This window comes from Schistosoma haematobium, chromosome ZW, assembly GCF_000699445.3.
Source record: "Schistosoma haematobium chromosome ZW, whole genome shotgun sequence".
Taxonomy (NCBI): Eukaryota; Metazoa; Platyhelminthes; class Trematoda; order Strigeidida; family Schistosomatidae; genus Schistosoma; species Schistosoma haematobium.
Window position 1 is genome coordinate 29902541 of NC_067195.1, and position 22811 is coordinate 29925351.

Sequence of the window (22811 nt, forward strand, 5' to 3'; positions counted from 1 at the left end):
CCTAATACAAATGAATTATAAAAGTGTTCTTTGTAAACTAGTGACAGAATTTTGTAAATAGATAGAAAAAACAACGAAATTTATAGAGGTAGCTAAGGTAAATATCACTAAAAAAATTTTCACACTCCATCTTACAGTTTTTCAAGATGACAAAGGAAAGTTACAATTGCCTGAGATTTTGAGCTATATCTGTTAGCATCTCAAATAAAATAAAATACAAATAACTGTAGTTTAGTTGGATGGGTAGTATTACTGATTTTTACATTATGAACTCATGACTAAGTTTTACTTACTGTTCTTACTTGGTGCTGCAGAAATAAAAAGATACAAGTGGGTGAATAGTTTTGAAACAGATAATAGAATAGTGTACTAAGAACCTATAATTCAGGTAATTAACTATGTCACTAGTCTACTAGGTCGTAATACATTCCACATACCAAGATCAGAGAATCAGGTACTATCACTCAGTCACACATAATTAATAATAATAATAATAATAATAATAATAATAATAATAATAATAATACCAACAGAATACTGATTTATAGTATTTAAAGTGCTCAGATGAAATGTATCGATTTATTTAGTCATTCCTGGAATCCCGTAACGTTTATTTGGAATCCGCCCAAAAATTCAAACGTTAACATGTATCTAAATCGAACTAAGAAAGTCAGAAAATAGTTCTTTAAAATTTCAAACACTTTAAGGTCGCGAGAAAATAGTGAAATACAGTAAACTGTGTTCACAACTCTTTAATGGTGAGGGTGGTAGAGGTAAACTAGACTGGCTTTTACTCCAGTGACTAGATAATCATACTGAATTCCAACGGAAAAGCACTCAATTATTTAAGGTTTTCGGCTTTCAATATATATAAAATAATGACTGTTATAACTGAAATAGTTAAAAACCACTTCGAAAATTCCTAACATAATACATGTTGGAAAACGTCTAAACAAGTATACCGTAAGACATTCAGCAAAGATATATGTATCAAAATATGGGAAAATGTGTCATTGATGTTTACTGTAAAAAATCATTTTAACTGTGTTCGAAAACGAAACGATCGGGGACTGTATAGGTAAGCAAGTCATAGCGTTATACCGTACAACATGTTATTTAAATAATTATGTAATATACAACAATTAACCTTTAGGTGTACAATCAGTAAACAATGATACTTGTAATGGAACGTTATCGACATTTTCTAAATGTGGGCGTATGCTATCGATTCCACATGGAAGTCGGGACTGTAAAAGAAAGAGATAATGAAAACGTTAACTTAATACCAAATAAAGAAGTAGTTGAAACATCACAGAGAGAGAACTATTACTTGTTAAAATACAATGAACTGATCAAAAAGACAAATGGAATATATTATTACGACCGATATCTTTACGACATATTGTTCTTTGTATATAAAACAACAACCGAATAAAAAATCATTTAAAAACTGATGCAACTACTTGATAACCCTGTTGATATTTATCTCTCAAGATTTGAGCAACACTTACTATAAAAAAAAGTGCGATTAGGTAAACCAAATGGATAAAATTCAAGTGCTTAATTTCTTGGTCTACAGAGTCACAATAAGTCAGCTTAAAGTGAAGTCGGATGTAAAATGAGAGGGAGTAATTATATTCTCAGAAATATACGTGATCAGTGTAACGAGAAATTATTCAGACAAGTAGTCATTTTCTAAGACCTTATAACTTGCGGTAAGTGCTTAAGGTTCTGAAATAATACATCATCGTCAATATATACCAAGATAAAATACCTGTCTAATGCTCTCTGGATCTAAATAACTCATAACAAAAAAGCAACAAAATCTGTATATGCGTTGAAAGTATATGTGATTCAACCATTATTTATACTGAAAAATAAAACCCAGTATGTAATGATAACACAATCAAGATGCGAAAGGCTTTTAATGAATCATTATTTCAAGGCTGTTGAATGATAATTATCAGTATAGGGTTGTGGAGATTGTTTTATTGAGATCATTAACTGATCAACCTTAGACCACCACTGAAAACCTGGAAGCACTGGAAGGCCATTTCGTCCCAGTATGAGACTACTCAGCAGTACGAATCCACGATCCCACATGCGGACGCTTGACATCTAAACCACTGAGCCGGTATTAAGAAGGAGACTGTTTGAAGCCCGAAAACATTTAGTGATATTTTCGAAACAAAGCTTAAATAAATGATAAAAACAAAGATTGCGAATCTAAAAAGAATGGATGCAGACCATTAAGGTTTTTATCTTGTTAAAATCCATAACAATATGAGAGGAAAAAGTATGATATTTTGAATTCAAGACATGTCAATGCTTGTCTAATTCAAGACAATTACTAGTACTCAATCAAATGGATAGTTAGCATGATCCTTAGATAACGGCTCAAGCAAAAGTTGTTCCGATTTATAGGAATATTAGCACCAAGAATTTACTGCTGATTCGTAATATTCAGTATGGATAATTTTCAATGCTCAATAGCGTTTTAGTTACTGTAAGACTGAATATAATTTGTAGATGAGAGCCATTATCCCATAAAGGCAAATTTGTGAATTAGATTCTGGTCTTATGAAAGTAAACAACAAATTCCTCAAAATAAACATCGACTTTATAAATTTAGTATTGATGTAACGATTTTTGATCATGTTATTTATGAATTGTAACATTATATGGATGTAAATTAGTCATTTATTATGTTCGATAATGAGATGACGTTGAAATGTGAAGACAAAATTATTCTGAACACCGTTTCAACAAAAAACTACAGAAAATTACCTTGTTCCTGACCAACAATTCCGACAATTTTATTTCTTCAGAATTATCACTTTGTTCATCTACTGAGAGCGATACAGAACTAGTTGAATTACTTGACGAGGACAAGTGATATGAACCGAATGATTCCTTTGGACCTATTTCGTTTGAACGAATCTGCTGAAGGTAACTGGTAGACACAGCATGAGCGAAATTATTGTTAATATGATCATGAGAGCATGAAGATTCAAAGTCAGAGTCAATTTGTCGGGAATTCAAACATGGAGAGATTGATTTCAAACAGTTTGCTTCACAATACTCAGGAAATGGAGTAGATTGAAAGAACTGTGGATCAGATGTGGACCCGAATTTCTTCCCAAAATTTTGTAAAGTATAAATGAATAATAAATAGCTATTTACTACAGATTGTTATTGTTACCATCAAAAGTGTTTCATTGAAATTTTTAGAGCACAAAGAAACGTAACAATGTTTGAGCCATTCTGTCCCATTCCGCTATCTACAAATAATTCCCCTACCTACAACTAAGAGAGAATTGTATCTAAATGGTTTAGGCATCTGACTCTCAATTGCTGAGTTGTAATTTCAAGTCAATACATCACACCACAAGGGTATATGAAGTTGACTAGATTTGATGACTCAACACAAAGGGTATGTGCATGCAAAGGATTCTGTCAGTCATGAAGTGAAACACTATATTTATAGACGCTAATAGTCAAATAATTAAATGGGATTTGAGTAGCCTGTATCATCAAAAAGTACAATAATATTAATCGAGTAATTGAGGTCGAAATTCGATTTTCAGAGGACTGCTTTATAGTACTAGTGTTTTTGCATATCTATCTGTCTCCAGGATGTCATTAATGTCAAAATAGAAAGGAACGACGAGATTGGGGAATCCTGAGCAACACCACTGCTCTATTGGATCAATGGAGATGGATAGTGACTAGCATTGGAATCCATGACGTGCATTTCGTCCTATTTGGGACTCGTCAGCTAGATGTACCTGCATTCCAGAGTAGATGTTCACTCCGGAACTCGAACGAACAAAACTCGCGTCCTGGACTCCACTGCTAGTCACCATTCACCTATGCTTATAGTGTTTGTGACTTAATGCAATATCGAGGCAACCACCACAGGATGTACATGCCAATAAGAGACTGATCAATTGCAACCCTAAACATCAATGAGAAGATTCAAACAATCAATGAGAAAATAAATTGATAGAGATAATACTTTGTTTAAAGTTTTTAGAATGTTGATAGACGCACGATATAATTTTTTGCGTATAATATTAGGTTAAAGTATTATTCAACGAACGAGAGGTGGGGTAAATATTAAGAGGCGAAGTGACTGATGTCTTGGAATGAACGAGACGGTGTTCAAGAATCAGTTTGCGCAAATGTTCATAAAGCAGTAACTATCAAACATAGAGGAAGTTGGTAAATATGTGACCACAGATTGCTTTACTCTGGGTCTATAAAATGAAAGTGAATGACATTACTATCAATTTCGGTGTGAAAGGCTAAACATCGGGGAATACAGTTCGAAAAGGAATGAATTCGATAAATAAAAAGTACGAAACAATATTGAAGCTCGAGGCTAAGGGGGAGATAAAGAGGAAGCTCATCTGGGTCACTGTGGCCAATTCTGGACCACGTCACTCAACGCCTCCAATTACTGATTGAGGTTGACCCAGGCCAGTCCCGAAGATACATTTTGTATTTACAGGGGGGAAACACGTCGCAAACATTCTTGGACACGTCATGATGCACGGCGTTCGAAATCTGACACTGATACACAACGTGCTACGCGCCAACCCTCACCCCCAACTATCTACTTGAAGTCAAGAGTGAAGGAGAAAGTCTACTAGGGCACCGAATAACATGCATAAACACTCATATATAGACATTTTATCCCTTGAAAATCAACCCATATCTTAGCCAGTGGTATGTATTTGTCCTTTAGGACATTTCTAATTATCAAGTGACCCTGCTGATTGGCACGCTATAGCAGGATTGTCACTCGAAGTAGCCAGAAGGCTTTACAGTATATCTGGGTCTCCAATGAACACAACCATGTCATCAGTATATTCCAAGTCAACAAGTCAATCTCTTGGTAGATCAGTCCCTAAAAACCCAAACAACGTAAGTTTCCTCTCAAGCAATGTCTATGATTTTGGTAAGTAAAAGAAGTAGAGTCCTAATAAGCATTACTCATTGTTTTTAGTTCTGCTAACAATCTGTCATAACTCTAAATACGACTGTTGGAGCTCGAGCAAAGAGCCTTCAGATGGTTCGCGTACTTTTCTAGTACATAGTTCAATTAAAAAACTGCTTCAAAACTACCTGGTATATGGAGTTAAATGTTGCCCTCAGATCGAGAAACATGATTGGTTAGTCAAGTGTCGGTACGTATGCATGTTCTAAATCCTGCCAAAAGATAAAGCTTTTCCGGATACATACAAATCCAAGAACGAAATTGGCTTTTCTCGTATTTGCTGATCGTTAACTTCTTTTAGGCGTCAATTAATTCTCGAGACTAATCCTTCAGACGCCATATTCCTCAAAGTTACTTCTTTATGGCTATTACGAGGGAAAACTAGTCCGGTATTATAGATTGGGATGATCGATGATTGAGACAAGTAAGACGGGACTACATTTAGCTGTCCGGCTCTAGATAATATTGTACTCAACTCCTAAAGCTGGACTACCATTCTTGGAGATTTCTAGAGTCAACTGATCAGGTCCTGCTGCTCTCCACCACCCCAAATTAAATACAGTCTTTCCAAACTTGCTAAGTTATCGGATTTGTGTCAATCTCCCATTTAGGTTGCATGGGAATAGCAGGTAACTGAAGAGTGACCAGAGGTCAGTTAATTGTTTGTTGTTCCTTAAAGTGCCTTACCAATGGTTTTAAACTGAGTGGAATACTGTTTTATCTTTTTCTGTAACACTTCCATCAACACATTTTTTAATATCGATTTCCTTGGTGAGTTTGAACAGTTCCCTATAGGTGTTAATCACTAATGTCTTCTCCACCTTTTATTTTTGCTGACCACTACTACTCACAGTCATTACGTAGAAATTTTATCAATCTGCTTCGAAATTTCCTTAACTATTCATCGTTATCAGAACCTGAAGTGATGAGTCTTCAAAGATCCGTTAATTTGGTAAAGACTTATAGATCACTGAAATCATGAACCGATGAATGTTAAACCACTACTGAAAACTTGGAAGCACTGTATGGCCGTTTCGTACTAATATGACACTTCTCAGCAGCGCGAATCCACGATCCCGCACAAGGAGCTCGAACCTGGGGCCTTCGGTCTCGAGCGAACGAGTTCTAGTGAGAAGCTGTAGCCAGTGGAGATTAATCGCGTCGGGTGTGAGGCAGTTACCCACTGAAGACAATGGAAGATAGTCGTGTAATATCGTGGATTGTTCGAAGTTAGACACTGACACCGTTGGATACCGGCTCAGTGGTTTAGATGTCAAGCGTCCGCATGTGGGATCGTGGATTCGTACTGCTGAGTAGTCTCATACTGGGACGAAATGGCCTTCCAGTGCTTCCAGGTTTTCAGTGGTGGTCTAAGGTTGATCAGTTAATGATCTCAATAAAACAATCTCCACAACCCTATATTGCTTCTGGACCAGTTGACTATTCTTAATTTCGTGGTCTAGGTTGGTAACAAATACCACTGTTTTTACAACAGTGAACTGCAGATCATGGCATGCTACTTCAAGATGAACATCCTCTACACGATCGACTAAATGCTTAGTTAACTCTATCTTAAACGTATCCTTGACATTTACATTTTTAAAATGAGTTCAAAAAGGTATCCTGTGAACGTTTTGTGTCCAATAAGCCACAAATAAACACGAGCTCACAAAACAGAGTGGTCGGAATTTAAATAGGATTGAGATTCATCAGTTGAGCCCTTCAAACGACGACTGATAGTAATTTGATCTGTTTGTGTTCATCCTTGTGACGTCGGTGGTCTTCAGGTTATACAGTATTTGCTACTGTTCAAAGTTGTTGCTTACAATTACTAAAGATGTCTGGAAGTAGTTAAAAAAATGGTCTCCAGTTTCTGTCCACTTAGCTGAGATGCCAAAATACACGCCTGAGTATCTTTCAGTTCCACTTAGCCCACCTGCTTGGTCGTTGATATTATTAACGATAATTGCTACATCTGATAGTTTAGCTTTCTGGAGGTTAGATAAATCTTCATAGAGCCTGTCTTTTAATTCGTTTGTGTTGCAATAAGTGGGGGGTAAAGGCAGAAATGAAAAAATACCAGCGCTTATCACTATTTCCGAGTCCTCGTTGTACCACTTATTTTGGCGGCTCATAAGTAACTTTCGAGAGGAATTCATTCGAGGCGTACATGTTGTCTTTCAACTTAGTAATATTTCAGTGGCCCGATAACGACGCCATTTAGGTCGGACGATGTTGTCGACAGGTTCACCACTTTTGAGGCTCCAAATCTGACTCCAATTAGATCGTATGTTGATCGCTGTCGAAATATACATTTCGCTAATCCTCGTATATAATCATCGACTTGAATTGCGTTAGTGAATAACGGAGTTAAATAAGCCACATACGATAATGAATTTTGAATATGTATGCTTCGTGTACTCACCGATTTGAACAGACAATCAGGGAGACGAAACAAAGAGGAAAGGGTGGAACGGATTGGAGAAGGCAAGTATGCCAACTCGATTTAACCGAGGATTAGTCAATATTTATAGCCAGATAAGAATAAGCTACAGGTAAGATAAGATGTGCACTCACATACGCTCATCTAAAAACAGTCAGAATAAATAAGCCAATAAGTGACAAGGTCAAAATGTGGTTTAAGAAAAATGAATAGATTGGCTTGTTCGGAATCTAGAATAAACTATGTGGGTTTAACATATACATAACGTTATACTATTCCCGACAATATACTTACACTGCAAGACAATGAGAAGTTAATGTCGGGTCTCCAGATACACAAAAGGATAGTTACAACTGGATCTCCATACTGGCTAGATGGAGTCAAGTGAATTATCACACCAGAATCCTGTTTCCGTATTTCGGAGACAGTATAAATGGATGACAAAAGATTCTAGAGTCTCACAAGGGTATGTAATCGTAATATACTGGTCCGAAACACTTTTTTTAAATATATGGCTTTACAATATAAGTAAAGTAGTTGGAGCATTTTATCTAGATTATTCAAAGACTATGTTTTGTGTAGAGCATCTGGTTGAATGTTAGTATTCCATGGATTGTATTTTAACTACTCACTTACAAGGAAAATAATATGCATCTCTAGAAAACTGACACGAAAGTGACAGAAAAATGTCCGATTCGTAGGATGATTTATTTTCTGAGTGATATCACCGACCGAAAAATCTGATCTAGCTTTTCTGAAGTTACATTTATCATGTAAACCTGTCTCCAACGTTTGTACATTGATGCAGACCATACAATAGACAGGTCTGGCTAAAAATTCTAAAAGTTTCGATATGCATGTCTGTTATATACCTGAGACTTGTATTTAAGATTCTGGTCAAGTAAAACAAAGTGATTCGCCATCTGCCAGTTCGAAAAGTTTATTTGATATATACTTGTCCAGTGACTCTATTGCATCAGCTTCCAGTTTCCCTGTTGTTAGTGTCATACTGAAGAAATATTGCTGGTAAACTGGACACTAATTAACAGTCGCTTATGCACTTTTTCTTATTTTTTTATTTTATTTTAACACATAGATATTGGTACAAGGGGACATCATATACATACGCACCACACAAATCTCATTTGATTTGTGTGAGGGCTGTGATACTGACCGGGTGCCCAAACCGAAGCAGGTGGTTTTCTTAGGAGGTCACACCCGGAGCCTTCGACCTGAAGGTCTGGTCCACAAGACAGTGGAGCAACGTAAGGACATGCAGTCCCATGGTAGCCGGTGACCAACGATTGGTTCCTAGGCCGTTTGTTCCTTCAGGATACTGGAGCCCATGTCCACTTTTGGTTCGGAATCATGGTTTTCCAACTTCCCTAAGTATACTCTCCTTGTCCACCAACCCGGTTAAAGCGCCGGACATTCGCTTTTCGTCCTCTCGACTTCGTAAACGACACCCCCGCCACGAGAAGGCAATGAGTAGGAATTCCCTGGGAGAGGCTATATACGCGTGGCCATGTGAGAGCATTTCGAGAGGGAGAGCGGACTGTCCCCACTCTCGGCCGTACCAGGGCATTTTTTATGCACTTTTAGGTTAGGTTACACCAAAGTAAGAAGAAACGGGGTGAGAAATCATGTTTTTTGTTATCCCTACCTACATACGAGGGGACTGCATTTCGAGTGAAACTAACGCTGACTTCTATGTCCTAATTAGGTCAAATTCATTATAAATCATATTTAATAGATCTTCTGTTGTTAACTGAGGACTTGAATGAACAGGTATGTGTGTCAAGGGACAAAGAAGAGGTCATTTGAGTGGATAATGAGGACTCGATGGTCGAAGGTTAGATGACGGGGACAGTCTCTATAGTTTTGTGAAGAGTTCAACCTGTTTCTGGTCAGCGCCAAACTCCAGGAAAGTCATCGCCAACATGTCAACCAGTGTCCTTTCTATAAAACTGAACGGTGGATTTAAACTGGTCATATTGCAGTCAACTACCTATGGTGTGGATGTGTCGGTGACAGAAGTTTTGCTTGAAGCCTGACAATATTTTGAGATCATGTTTTATCATCGATCCCCAAAGGTTTGCTCACATACGGTTCAGTTTGAGAAAGTGTTTGATATTATGGATGCTAACGATATCATCAAAATGTGCAGTGACATACAGGTTATCCAAATCACAGTGGGAATATGGCATCATTGCCAGTGAAGTAGAGTTAAAACCAGAGCTAACTTTAGAGATATTTCCATGGCCATAACAAAAGAGAGGAATAATATAAAAAACACATATGTACTAAAAAAAATACATCATTTAAAGATTATTTAGTGAAGTTCTAAATAATCATAAGTTTTTCTTTATATTGAAGAGCAGCTGTAAAAGTAATCTTAATCTAAATGAAAATATTTATAAAACATAGATCACCTTTCTGGAGATTTGTACTAATCGAGTTATTACTGTCATCGAAACAATCTTAAGTAGATACATCCACTTACTGAAAAATATGACGTTGCTAGTGCCGGAGAACTTGACCATCGCTTAGTCTGATGAGAACCTTATGGAAGGTAAAGAATAAAAAAGCAGTTAGAAGATGGAAAAACATCTGTTAAAATTAATGTAAGATCAAATTACTTACCAACAAAGTATTTTCCTTCAGTGACGAACAAATCAGTTCCAAATGAAAATTTATAGCTTTTACGGAATTCTTTAGGCAGACCAACGGATTTGCGATTACTAACAGAATTAGGACTCTTAAGCGATATATGACAATTCCAACCACATTCTAACCCCAAACGTTCAGCGAACACTCTACTTCGAAGTTCATTTTCCTTAACAAAATATACGAGAAATAACACTTTTACAAAATATAGTAGTAGACCAACCCGTGTTATTTAAGAAAGAGATAATTAATAATAGTGTCACTAATAAGTTTCTGGGAAAAGTAGTTATGAATTAAGATCGGGAAATTCGCTCATTAAAAGCACTGAAGATAGTTTCAAGGGTTGGAAAGTAAAACAGCATATCTTGTGAAAAGAACTACTAAGGAAAAGTTTTAGTGGTCACTCTCTTGAATAGTTCTTTTAATAATACACCTCGAACGAGAAACTATGTGTTACAGTGGTCCATTAAATAATAATCATATAATTAATGACCACGTATTAAGCATATTGTTTAGAAACTCCGACGCACCATACGTCACGTGAAATAAAACTATAAATAATACGTCGCGTAATGTTGTGAACGAAATCCCATCAAAACATTTCAAGAAATTACTGCTGGGAATAGTTAAGCATATATATTGTGAGATTGTACAGTATGTGTAAAGACGTAAAAATATAAACTATTTAACTGACATTATAAATGATTCAATAATTTCCAGTTATAAATATAGTCAAACAAAAAATCATCCTATCGAAAAAGTCCTTTGCATTACCTTAATAAGAACAAACACAGAATAATACTAAATACAAAATATAACATACAGTTTATCAGTGAACGTGTACAATGACTTCTGAGTTACCCTTATAGATCGTGATACTACTGGGTTGCAAACTAAGTTAATTAATTTTTGGAACCATGATATAATCGTTGACAGTTGAGTGGCTTTATTAACTTACAGGGAGTGGGTTGTCTAGGTTTACTAGCTACCTAACAGCCACATACGTTACAGAAACGGGCACCAAACTGGAATAAGTGACGTGACCATCAGATTAGTTTTAAAAGCTACGGATAGTAGCTAGTCCTTTGTATGGCTTAATAACCGTATTTTCCATGGAAGTATCTCAAAAGTAGTTTGGCATGAAGTAATAACAATAATACTTACCAGACAATTGTTACTTACTCGAGAAAAATGTACAAATCGTATACAAGCTTGATGAAGTTGTTTAATGGACTTCACAACTTGAGGATTTGCCTGATACTGCATACTTATTAGACCTAAGAATATTTGATTGTTCAGTATAACGTCCACTTCTTTCTGATCAATACGTACATTACTCCTACAAAATAACGGTAAAAAAATGAGGTAATTGTGAAAAATATTTACATGAGTTATTTAGATGAGGAAAGACAACTATTATGTATAAAAGGGGTCTAACATATAAGAGACTGAATGTTGTCTGAACGAATGGTCATTGAGAATCAGCTAAATATTGAACTTTTATGGTAAAAGGACTAGTGGCTGTATTTGATTTTATAAGTGGTTTATGAATTTCGTAATAATCATTTATTTAAGATTTAGAAGCAAAACGTTAAGTTGCAAATAAATTCTGAAAATATTTTTGATTTGTAATGTAAATTTGTTATCGTATACGAATAATTTATGCAAAAGGACAAGCTTGATCTTTAAACTATAGGATAGATATAACAGGTTTTTGTAAGTTAGATTTAATAAATTAGGTGGTGGAATAGGAAAGACGGTAACATAAAATCTTGAATAAAAGTCCATTGATTTGAGGCATATGGAACTAAAAGATGGTTATTAAAATAACTAAGAACATAAATGAGGAATAACAAGACAACTAAAACTTAGACGAGGATTTGGAGTGACTGCAGCTGGATTATTATGAAGCGGACCGCTAATTTTTATTACTGTATCATATCAAATAGTTTAAGTCCTTCCAAGAGTATCCAGCAACTAGACAGTGACTTTATGAAATGATGGAATTTTTTAGTTTGGCTAGTAACGACTTTTTTAAACTAATCCTGCTTCAATTAATATTCTATGTCGGAGTAAGGAATATTGTTTATTATGAATGACACTTGGTTCAATAACCTTAATTTACACAAGTTGAACACCTCAGTAACTAAGTTTACTCTTTTGGTGCTTCTCCCTTGAGATCACTAGAACTATCGCCTAGCCATAGACGTCGAACGGATTAAAGATGACTTTGACTGTAAACCAACAAAAGTACACATGTCACAACTTAAATGACTTCATCTACTGGTGGCAGATCAGCACAAACTTTACTGATACACATTAAGATTTGATTAATACATTCATTTCTAAGACTTAAATCTTAGTTCTGTTGGGTTTGTTGTACCCGATTTCTAGCTGCATGATGAATTGCAGTGAACTCTAACATCTTAAAGACCGTTTCAGCAAAGCTAGTTCTTCTGTAACTATTAAGAAAAGAGCTTTGTTCTCTTTAATAAACTGGCCAAGTTTTGCTATTTTATTTTATCTCTGATTTATCACAGCCATTCTAAATTTAGTTCTCATTCAATAACATATTTGGGATGTGATTAACTGTACACTGACTGAACTGCTCTTCACAGTATACGGACCAAATTTCCAACATCTAGTTAGAAAATATTAATGTTCTTTGATGTTGCTTTTAGTGACTGGCTTTTTTAGGTGAATCTCTTCGGCTTCTCCCACTTTCCAACTATCATATGTGGAACTGCGTTTACAATCAGTCAGAGGATTGTTTTACGAATTCTCCCCAAAACGATACTTGTTTTTAGACTAAATACATTAGGATTGCATTAGGAAAACAGTCAACAAAAACAAATCATCTAACTCACTTCTTATCATGATCCAAGTTATCAGCGTTACTTTTGCAATGATCAGTTTCCGAAACAAAATTAGCATTTGGAAATTCATTCAAAACCAAACACTTACTATCATACTCACCAAAATTACTACTTATTCGATTATGGTTAATTCGATGTTTTCTAGAAAATCTATCACTTCTCTTTGACGGTGAATGTTTTAGAAGTTTATCATTTGAATACGTTCCTTCCGTTTTATCACACCCTTCTTTTTTCCGATCGCTATGCTGCCAATATTTAGAGAAGGAATTAAAACCGAAGTTTTTCATATTCTTTATAAATTTTAGTCGATAATTACGTGGTCTGCTGGATTTTGAAATAGCTTGAGATCTTCTAGAAATATCACTATCACGAACAATCTTGTCATAAATGGGACTGGTACTGTTAATATTGTTCGTAACACGCGGTAGTAGAGAACGATTTGAATATGATCGACTGCAAACCAGGTGTTCCAGTACCTTTCGCTGTATTACTGGTGAAATATCATCAGACTTATTTAAATAAGAGAAGAGAAACACAAAAAAAACAGCATTACTATGCACTGCTGGAAATTTAGAAATATAAATGTTTTGCGACTGGGGTCAGTATTAAACCCCACATTCACATAATTGTAGTTGATTATTACGTTGCACAATATGAGGTAATACATATTATCAAACAGAAATATTCCCCTAAATATCAAACATTTAAATCGAAATTACGAACTAATCAAAGACAACCAGTAGAGTCCTATAATTGAACGTAACGGTCGTCCAGTGTTTACAAGTTCTGAATGGTTGTCTGACTTTGATTAGTTCATGATTTAAATGAAGTTGGATAATCTACACGCCTCTATACTGTCAAACGTTTTCATTATTTTACAGTTATGTGCATTTTTACTAACAAATTCTCTTTATTATATTTATGTCCTTACCTTTTTTCATCAGTTGAGTCTGTTTTCCTCTGATTTTGATAATTCCAGCTATTTCGATCAATGAACTTATGTCTGAAGTTGTCGCGCTTCCATCCCACGCGAAAGAAATTTATGCACTTTCTATACCTGTTTAATATAATGGGTTTTTTTCTGAATACTAGCCGAAACACTAGATACTTTCAAAGATACATGAATATTTTTATTGGGAGTGGTTTGAGAACAATTAAAACTAGACTCTAGAATGACTTATATTTGCAGTTACAAACAGATCTGTTCATGACTTACGAATGTATGTGGATACATATTTTGACAATATGCTAACAGATTGTGGTGAACAAGATCATGCCAAGTAGTGACTGAAGTTTTTGGAAATATCCACAAGATAAACATCCTGACAACCCTTCTAGAAAGGTGTGGTTTTCGATCATTATTTGGGAGTGTCATAAAATCCAGAAGAGTGAAAGGGTCTTTTTTTACCAAAATCATAGTAATTTTTAATCTGTCTTGTGTTATAAATCATTATTAGCTAGTTATCCCAGGTAATAAGATTTAAATAATCGTAGGTCAATTCTGAAATACGCAAACTGAATATTCTTCATTTATTTCTGTCAGTTTTGTGTTTAGTGAGTCACTAAATCTAAATCTCAATGACTCGACAGGTACGATTGAGTTCGAATACATTAGGATCATATTAAGAATTCGTACCGCTAAGCTGTCAAGTTTTAGGAGGAAACGTCCTTTCATCCGCTGATAGGAGTAAGTGGTTTTGCAAAACAAACTTCAAATGTGATGAACAAGAAAATATTTATCATATTTGAGGAGGTAAATTGAATATAACGACGGTAAATGTGTATAAATTTGCAGAAATAAGGTAGTGAGTTAAAGAGAAGAGATATGTAAACATATTTTATAAGCTCTGTATCATTTAGAAAACAATCATGAAAGTAACAATTAGAAATACTAAATCTTACTCCTGGTAAACGAAGCATGAAGATATCTGACGAACTGGGGAGATTACCCAACAACAGTCGATAAGATTCCTCAATTTTATCAACCAACGGAGAATAAGCGAATCCAATACAGTATGCAGACGACAGATGACGATTGTGGAACCCCAAGATTAGTTCACGTTCTCTATCTGACAATGGTACAATATCCCGCCCATCCCAAACATCAGAACACAAGCTAGCAAGAATATCACCAGTACCTTGAGAGAGCAGTTGATAACCACTTTGGATATTTGGATCAGAGAAGACAGAGCTAAAGCAATAAGCCAAATGAATTCGGTCCTACAGTGAGTAAAAATCAAGTTCCGATAGTTAGCATTACACTATTTCGGAAATCCAACTGACTGAAATGGGTGTATCCAACCATATTCAACAGTAAAATATATTGGCCTTACATTTGTTGCACGAATTACTTAACAAAAATCATAACACATAAAAATATGAAAGTAAAAGTGTACGTTTATTGGAATATGGTTTGATCATAAACTAGTTGAGTCATCATAACGCTATTTATGAAGTAATGTACGACGATGATGTGCTAAAAAACCAGTTGTTTTGATTTTTTAAGTTTCCTCAACCGAAATCTTATTTCAATGGTTGAGATCATAAGTCAACTGAAGCTAGACCATCATGGAAAACCTGGAAGCACTGGGTGGCTGTTTCGTCCTATTGTGGGACTCCTCAGCAGCACACATCCACGATTCCACCTCACGAGATCCGAACCCAGGACTTATCAGTCTCGCACGTAAGTGCTTAAGCGCTAGACTACTGAGCCGGCATCCAACGGTGTTGATGTCTAACTTCAACCAATTCACGAAATTTAGTGACACATCCACCATTGTCTTCAGTGAGTTATTATCTCACAACAGACCCAGTTGAACTCCACTGGTCACTGCTTCTCACTAGAACTCCAGGAAATACCTCGGCGGGGTCGTGGATGCGTACTGCTGAGGAATCCCACAATAGGATGAAACGGCCGTCAAGTGCTTCCAGGTTTTCCATGGTGGTCTAGCTTCAATTGACTAATGATCTCAAGTATTGAAATTACTATAATATCCACAAAAACCCTTCTGATGAAATCTTATTGATGAATTGAGTTAACACCACACAGCATAGGAACAGAAAAAACATCAAAGGAGTAGCGGAAGTAATACCAGCATTATTGGAAAACTGAAAGAGATAAAGAAGTTTGGACGAAAGATCATGTCAAATACTTAGAGAGGAGCAAAGAAAGGATTAATCTAAGTCACCAAGGCAAATTGTCCCATGGTTCCAACGACTGATTACAGTTAACTAACGCATAATTAGGCAACATTATTGAATATAGTAAATAACTTTTAGAATAATCAACACATTAGTACTACGGTTTGGTATAAAGCTTTGCTTGAAATTAAAAAGCTAGTGTAAAGTCACAAACATCGAAAACGTAGGATGAGTGGAGTAGGTTTTATGCACAAGTAACAGCGACATACTATCTCAAAAATTCAGTTAGTTAAACTACTTCTTAAAGGAGTATAGAAAACTAAACACTATGCAGTTGGGGGGTCTCTAAACTAGTTACGCTAGTAACCAACTTGAATCACTCAATTGTATCTATTAATTGTCATGATAAACTGAGTAGTCTGTTAAGTTAACGGTAATCATTCAGCTTTGCCGATAATCTTCATTACATTCCCTTTTTACTGTGTGATAGTTTAAATGGAAAAAACTATGCGCATGCTCTTATACGGACAGTAAATTAGCCTCAAAATGTACTTAGAGAAAAGAAGATGAGAAATGAGATAACATTTAACTTGCACTATGAAGCTAGCCGGTTATAAAGAAACAAGATAACACCACAAAAACAGTTAATGTAAACAAATAGAGTCAAACCTACATAATTTGTATTTTCTTTTGTCGGGAGGATTTCTTCGGAAGATAATTTACTTTTCACATCAGTAGCGTTAGAATTAGAAGTATATGCGGCTGAGCAAATAGAATAAGCACCCAAGCATCCATGAGTGACAAAACCACTTAAGGCACCATCACGAAATCCTATCTGGCTGGCAAGACCACACAGACAGAAAGTAAGCGGCAGTGCAGTAATACATGACGAAGAATCGAAATATTTTTGAGTTGCATTTACTTTTTCAAAAAAGCCAATTCTCTGTTTCGCAATAGCAGAGTGACAATTGTTGAGAAGAATCGATAAACCGATTGGTTTAAGCGATGAAAGGAAACGATCCCAGCGCGGCCTTTCGAAACGCGATAAAAAGGGTCGATAAAAATCGGTTCGTAAGTCTAGAACTACCGGTGCAATACAACTGCTCAGTGGGAACACAGCACTTCGTTGAAAACCAGGTGTATCATTAGGATCACAGTTAGTGGATAGCTGATTTTGGATGGGACTTTGAGTCTTGCAAAGTTCTCCTTGATTAAGTCCAACACACTACGAATTTGAATAGAAATCGAATATAACCGAGTTTCGAAATAAATGATTTATTCCATCAATATACAGAGTAATTTTGATTTGGGAATCCCTTTACACATTAAACCAAAAATACGTTTATTCATGGTGATAAAATGATTGCTTACGTCCAATAAATTTCCGCAACAATTATTTTTTAAAATAAATTCACACTGAGGTTTTATTTAAAATAGACATTTCATTTCTAAGAATATTAACCGTAATTTAAACAAGGTTTGATGAGCGAATCGTAAATCTAGGGGAACAGTTAAGTATAAAACAAATTCACTTTTATCGCTTTCGGACTGTCAGAAGTTGTTCAATTGATTTTAACACCTGGCTCAAACCACTTCCAAAACTTAATAATTCACTGACTTTTTGGAAGAGGTAAAATAATTCAAACCTGGAAACAATACAAAGCATTTTATATATTTGCAATGATGGAAACTGAGGCTGTGAGAAAGGCCATGCACTTCAAATTAAAGCAAAATACCTATAAATAAGCACTTTAAAACAGCATTTTGAGTATTTTCCAATACATCTGAAAAATATATCTTGATTTCCACTGAATAGGATATTTGATACTAGCCTGCGAGAGTTAGATCTTTTACTCCATAAATCCACCAACTACCTACGAAAAAACGAAAATCGGATCGATTGCACAAATGATTGTTAATTAACATATCTGTTTACGAGTTTCTCTGGAGTTCAAAACGACTATTAAATTGGTGGAAAGACAGCAAGGCATTCAGCTGAATAGTTCTAGATTAGTAAAAACAAGTCTCCCAACAGAAAAATGAGACAAATTTTTTAGACGTTATATAATTAGTGAAAGTGTTTACTTTCTACTAGGTTTGAAAATCGCACTGTCATTTGAGGAAGTTCAATGACTGTAACGGGCCAAAATTTTGAATGTAATACATCTTATCCATTACATCGCTAGTGGTGAATTAAAAATGACGAATAATCTCATAGAATTTACCTGATAATGAGGATAATACGCTAACATTTCACCATATTACTATTATATTTCGCTAATTTTAGGTGGTTATTTAAACCCATCATCAATAGATTTTTAGACACTGATAACAAATAATACCCGGGATTGGTAAACTAGTTCATGGAAGTAACAATCTAAGAGAATATATTAGGGATTCTTTTTCTCTACTGGAGGAATCTACATAGTACAACCGGTAAATCTATCCACAAAAAATGAATATTAAAAAGCAGTTACATAGACGACTGGTCAACAGATTCTTTATTCATGGACAAAAAATTAGGTTGCTGATACTTTAAATAAGAGTAATGCTTAAAGAGGACTAAGCAATTGATAAGAGTGCCAACCTATCTAAACTAAGAAGCATGAACCATTATGTTTGGGATGCTTCTTCGGGAAATACATAGTGCTGAGTGGTGAAGAAGGACGACAGGTCAAATGAGCATATTAAAATATGATTTCAATTCATGAAGTCACTGGGTTTCGGTCTGAGCTATATCGGAAGAAGCAAGCTTAGTTGTTAGTATCTCCTTAAGATTGGAAACTAGCGACCGAAACACATAGATGAAGTCACTATACCATCACTTTTTGTCTGTTCATTATACCTTTTTCCTACATATCCTCTTTTGAACAGTTGAAAGCAGTGGCAAGCTAAAACAACATACGTCCACAACCCCGTATTGGACATGTGTAGAAATAACACAATTTCTGAAACAATTATAAAGTAGCTCCACACTAGAACGTAGACTTCCTGTGATTTCTGATCATTTGAAGTGATTTTAATGGTTTGAAAGTCAAACGAGATAAATGGTTCCATAGTTAATCTTTGATTATCTTTCTGAACTATTATTGCTACAAGCTTCAGACAGAAGTTGCTTAAAAAGCAAAAGTTACTTGTTTTTTTGTGCGCAGAAAACCCGACGTGTTCAGTTGGCCTGATTTAGAATTTTGATTATCCAAACGTTCTTCCGCTTTTGAGTTTGATTTATAGACATTTTGAGACTTGTTTGTACCAAAACTCTCCTGATGGTGATGATTGTGATGGCGTCTGTGGAAGAAAAACATTTTCTCTGGAGTTGGTAACGACTGACTTATAACACCTTCTTGGTTGATACAACACACGGAACTTAGTGTTCCCAAAGTAAGTACAATATTTTCCATATCTACGTTCGTCTGAAAGTAAAACTATGATTACAACACGTTTAAATAAGCCACCGTAGAATGATGTAAATAATGTATTGAGAAAACATTTCGTAGATAAATAGAATGCAATAGTAATAGTAGTTGTAAGCAACAAGACATGTAGTATAGAATTATCACGTAATTTACCTTTACATTTATCAAGTTACTTCCAATACACTTCATTTTTTCAGGTTCATTCGATGTAACAAAGTGGAAAGCCCCTCCTAGTAATCCTGTTACACCGTAAAGTTAGGAACGAACTATGAGTTATTATTGAAGTTAAAATGTTAATAGATATATGTAGTATGTATCTCGCTATGGATTAATCGATGACGATATAAACTGAAATCAGAAAACTCGAGTGCATTTGGTACGCAAACTGACTACTTAAACACAGTTTTGTGTAGAATTGGCTCCCTAGTTTCTTATCCAACTTAAAGAATGACTAATAAGGCTTATTCCACTAATTAAGACAATAGAGCAGTATAATTTACGTCAAAAATAAATTACCTTCACAGTTAAAAGATTCTACATTATTAAGCTTGTTCACTTTGCTCTATTTAAAATTGAGTTTACGCATTTCTCAGAAAACAGCAGTTTTTTTCGTCATTAAGACTTAAAATAACCGATACTCCTTTGCAACCTCTAAACGTCATAGATCTTCAAAATATTACAGAGTTATTTAGTTTGGTGTAAGACACAATCCCATTTTCATAGGTTGGATAATTTGTGTACACAGGTAGTTAAATAGTTCAAAAACAGTTACTGTACCGTTGATACATCCATTCATCCCGTACTAATATTTACGTTTAGAACATGATGCTAATTCAAACTTTGAATGAGTTCTCAACTGTTTTTCTTTTCTTTTTATCCCTACTGTAGGTCTTTATCACCATACTTACCATGCTGGTTTGACGAGTTGAACTGATAAATAATTCATGGATTCTGATCAAAAGCGATAGTGACTAATGTAGTGGGTTGTGAGGAAGGTCAGAGCGACCAAAACAAAACGTAATATCAACTCATGAGATTATTAGCTGCTAGACTGAGTTGTATTTGTATGTGTAGACTACCTAATTTAGAGTCGGCTTGATTATTGTAATCAATCGGTGGGGACTTGATGTGATATGGCTTAAAATTGCTCACAATGATGCAGACCCATTTACTTTTTATTTTCTCTGGGATTCTGACGCTAAAAATCGTCTTATGCGACTATCTTTAATTTTCTCTACTACAACTGGAGATAATACCATTTATAATATTCCAGCAACTTTTGATAATATATACTCGTTGTGAATATACATAACAACTTGAACAAACGTACATATCGCAATTTCTACGTTACACATAAATGACTGAATAATTTCTGACTGTTATATATACCAAATATTGTTATCTAAGAACTATAAAATAAATGCTACACTCAAGTATAACTCTTGAACAACATCACTGACAGCCGCAGAATTCTCTGTTGATTCAACACAATCTTGTGTAAATCGTTAAAATACCGTATAACCTTTGAATTTAGGTCTCGTTAGTCATTAGTTAACAGAAAAGTATACATACAGGGCACCTTAAGTTCATCAGCTATAAATCACTGAAAAGTAATGATAAAAGAAAACAAAAACTGATCTTTTAGAGAGCTAACTTCTACTCTGCGGAGCAAACGAAAAAAAACGATCATTTACAGACCAGAGGGTAAACTCTTGGTAAATACATAAACAAGCTTATTCTTACTTACCATAAAGCCAAAGTAGCGAAGATTGGAGATAAGCGAGTGAAAAGTTAACGTGTTTGATTTGGAAGCCTTAGACATGTTGGGTTGGAAAAATACATGGGGAGATTTGAAGTCATTGCCATCAATAAGTTTAAAATGATCCTGAGAATTAGAAAGAACATTCTGGAAGTGGAATGTGACAACAGCAGTGGCAATCATCCATATGAAATACAATGAGAAGCTCGAAGAAGCAATAACAATACCAAGAGTGTGGGCAAACCAGATTAGCAAGCGATAAAACTGATGACTAAGATCACCAATAGGTAATGCGCAAATAAATATTGAAGTTAGAAAAATGAAAGTTATAGAACACTTGATAATTAAAGAAACCCAAACTGCAGTATTCACAACTTTATAAGCAAGCGGTTGAAACGTATAACCATTTTCAACTCTTGGTCTAGAAGCGATATCAAGGTAAGAAGCCAAAGGAGAATGGATGACAACGGCTACCACAGACTCATCTGATTTTTGAATGGATGTAAACGAGGTGGATATCAGGTTACAACTGAGTTTCTGAGGGACATAAACATCACCTGGAAAGTAAATGTGATTCTAGTTCAGAGGTCGAAAATTAAAAATGTAAATATCCTTACTTCATTTATTTGTTTGCAGAAAGCGAAGATTGTCTGACCTGGTTTAATAATAATAACATCACCTGGAACAAGTAAAACAGCAGGCAAGACCACGATTTTTCCATCTCGGATAGTAAGGTGGGTATCCAAACCAACCATCTCATTTAAAAGTCCATTTAGACATGGTGAATATGAAAGCATATTCGGCTTCAAATTTCCTACAAACAATTAGAAACAACATACTTACTAAGACAAGTGACGGAAGATCTTAAGAATGTCTTAAACTTTGTACAAGATGAAATCATCCTTTTATAACGCGTTAAGAACGTTAAGAACAAAAGGATACTTGACAAGAGGACAAAGAGCAAATCCCCAGCAATCGATATCCAGGAGTAGCTAGAAATATTAGACCAGTCAAACAAACTAGTTTATAGGACATAAAGTACCTGGAGGAATATCGGTATGAAGCAACAGAACATGATATAAGAATAAGTGACATTATGCTCAACATAAGAGACAATATATCCGAACGAGACCAACGCAGCAATACAATACCACTTATTGGTCTTTCACTTAACGTTTCCAACATTTCGCAAAATAGTTCCAAAGCCACTGGAGTTTCTAGACCCTGACTCATTGTAAAACTGTAAGCATAATCTCCTCGACAAACAAGGCATAACAATAATCTTCCCAAATCAACCTTGAGAGATTAAATCTTGCTCAGACACACAAACAGTTTAAAAACTGATTCCGTTCAATGATGGCGTGCTACAGTAAACAGGTACTCCAATGCTAAGAAAATTGAACTCCGAGGATTCCATAATTTTCACAGTGGTAAATGAGTAATCGCTCACTGTTATACAATTCAAAGATTAATCACACGAGTTTTTCCATAGTTTTATAAAGGAAAA

General features: G+C 35.2%; 1 protein-coding gene across 2 annotated transcripts in view; it reads right to left on the reverse strand.

The window, feature by feature from the left end:
* Positions 1-22811, reverse strand: part of MS3_00003238 (uncharacterized protein) — a 45848-nt gene extending 23037 nt beyond the window's left edge. The window contains exons 1-13 of one of the 2 annotated variants that reach the window (XM_051210978.1): positions 22347-22811; positions 22148-22296; positions 21922-22118; positions 21293-21880; positions 19264-19554; positions 16803-17354; positions 14891-15208; positions 12980-13497; positions 11295-11451; positions 10089-10281; positions 9949-10007; positions 2788-3135; positions 1148-1247 (exon numbers count right to left, since the gene is read on the reverse strand). In XM_051210978.1, coding sequence (XP_051071003.1) covers positions 1148-1247; positions 2788-3135; positions 9949-10007; positions 10089-10281; positions 11295-11451; positions 12980-13497; positions 14891-15208; positions 16803-17354; positions 19264-19554; positions 21293-21880; positions 21922-22118; positions 22148-22296; positions 22347-22537 — 3661 coding nt within the window. In that variant the 5' untranslated portion in view covers positions 22538-22811. Of the gene's footprint in view, positions 1-1147; positions 11452-12979; positions 13498-14890; positions 15209-16802; positions 21881-21921; positions 22119-22147; positions 22297-22346 lie in introns of both variants that reach the window. The other variant, XM_051210979.1, reaches the window with a different exon arrangement.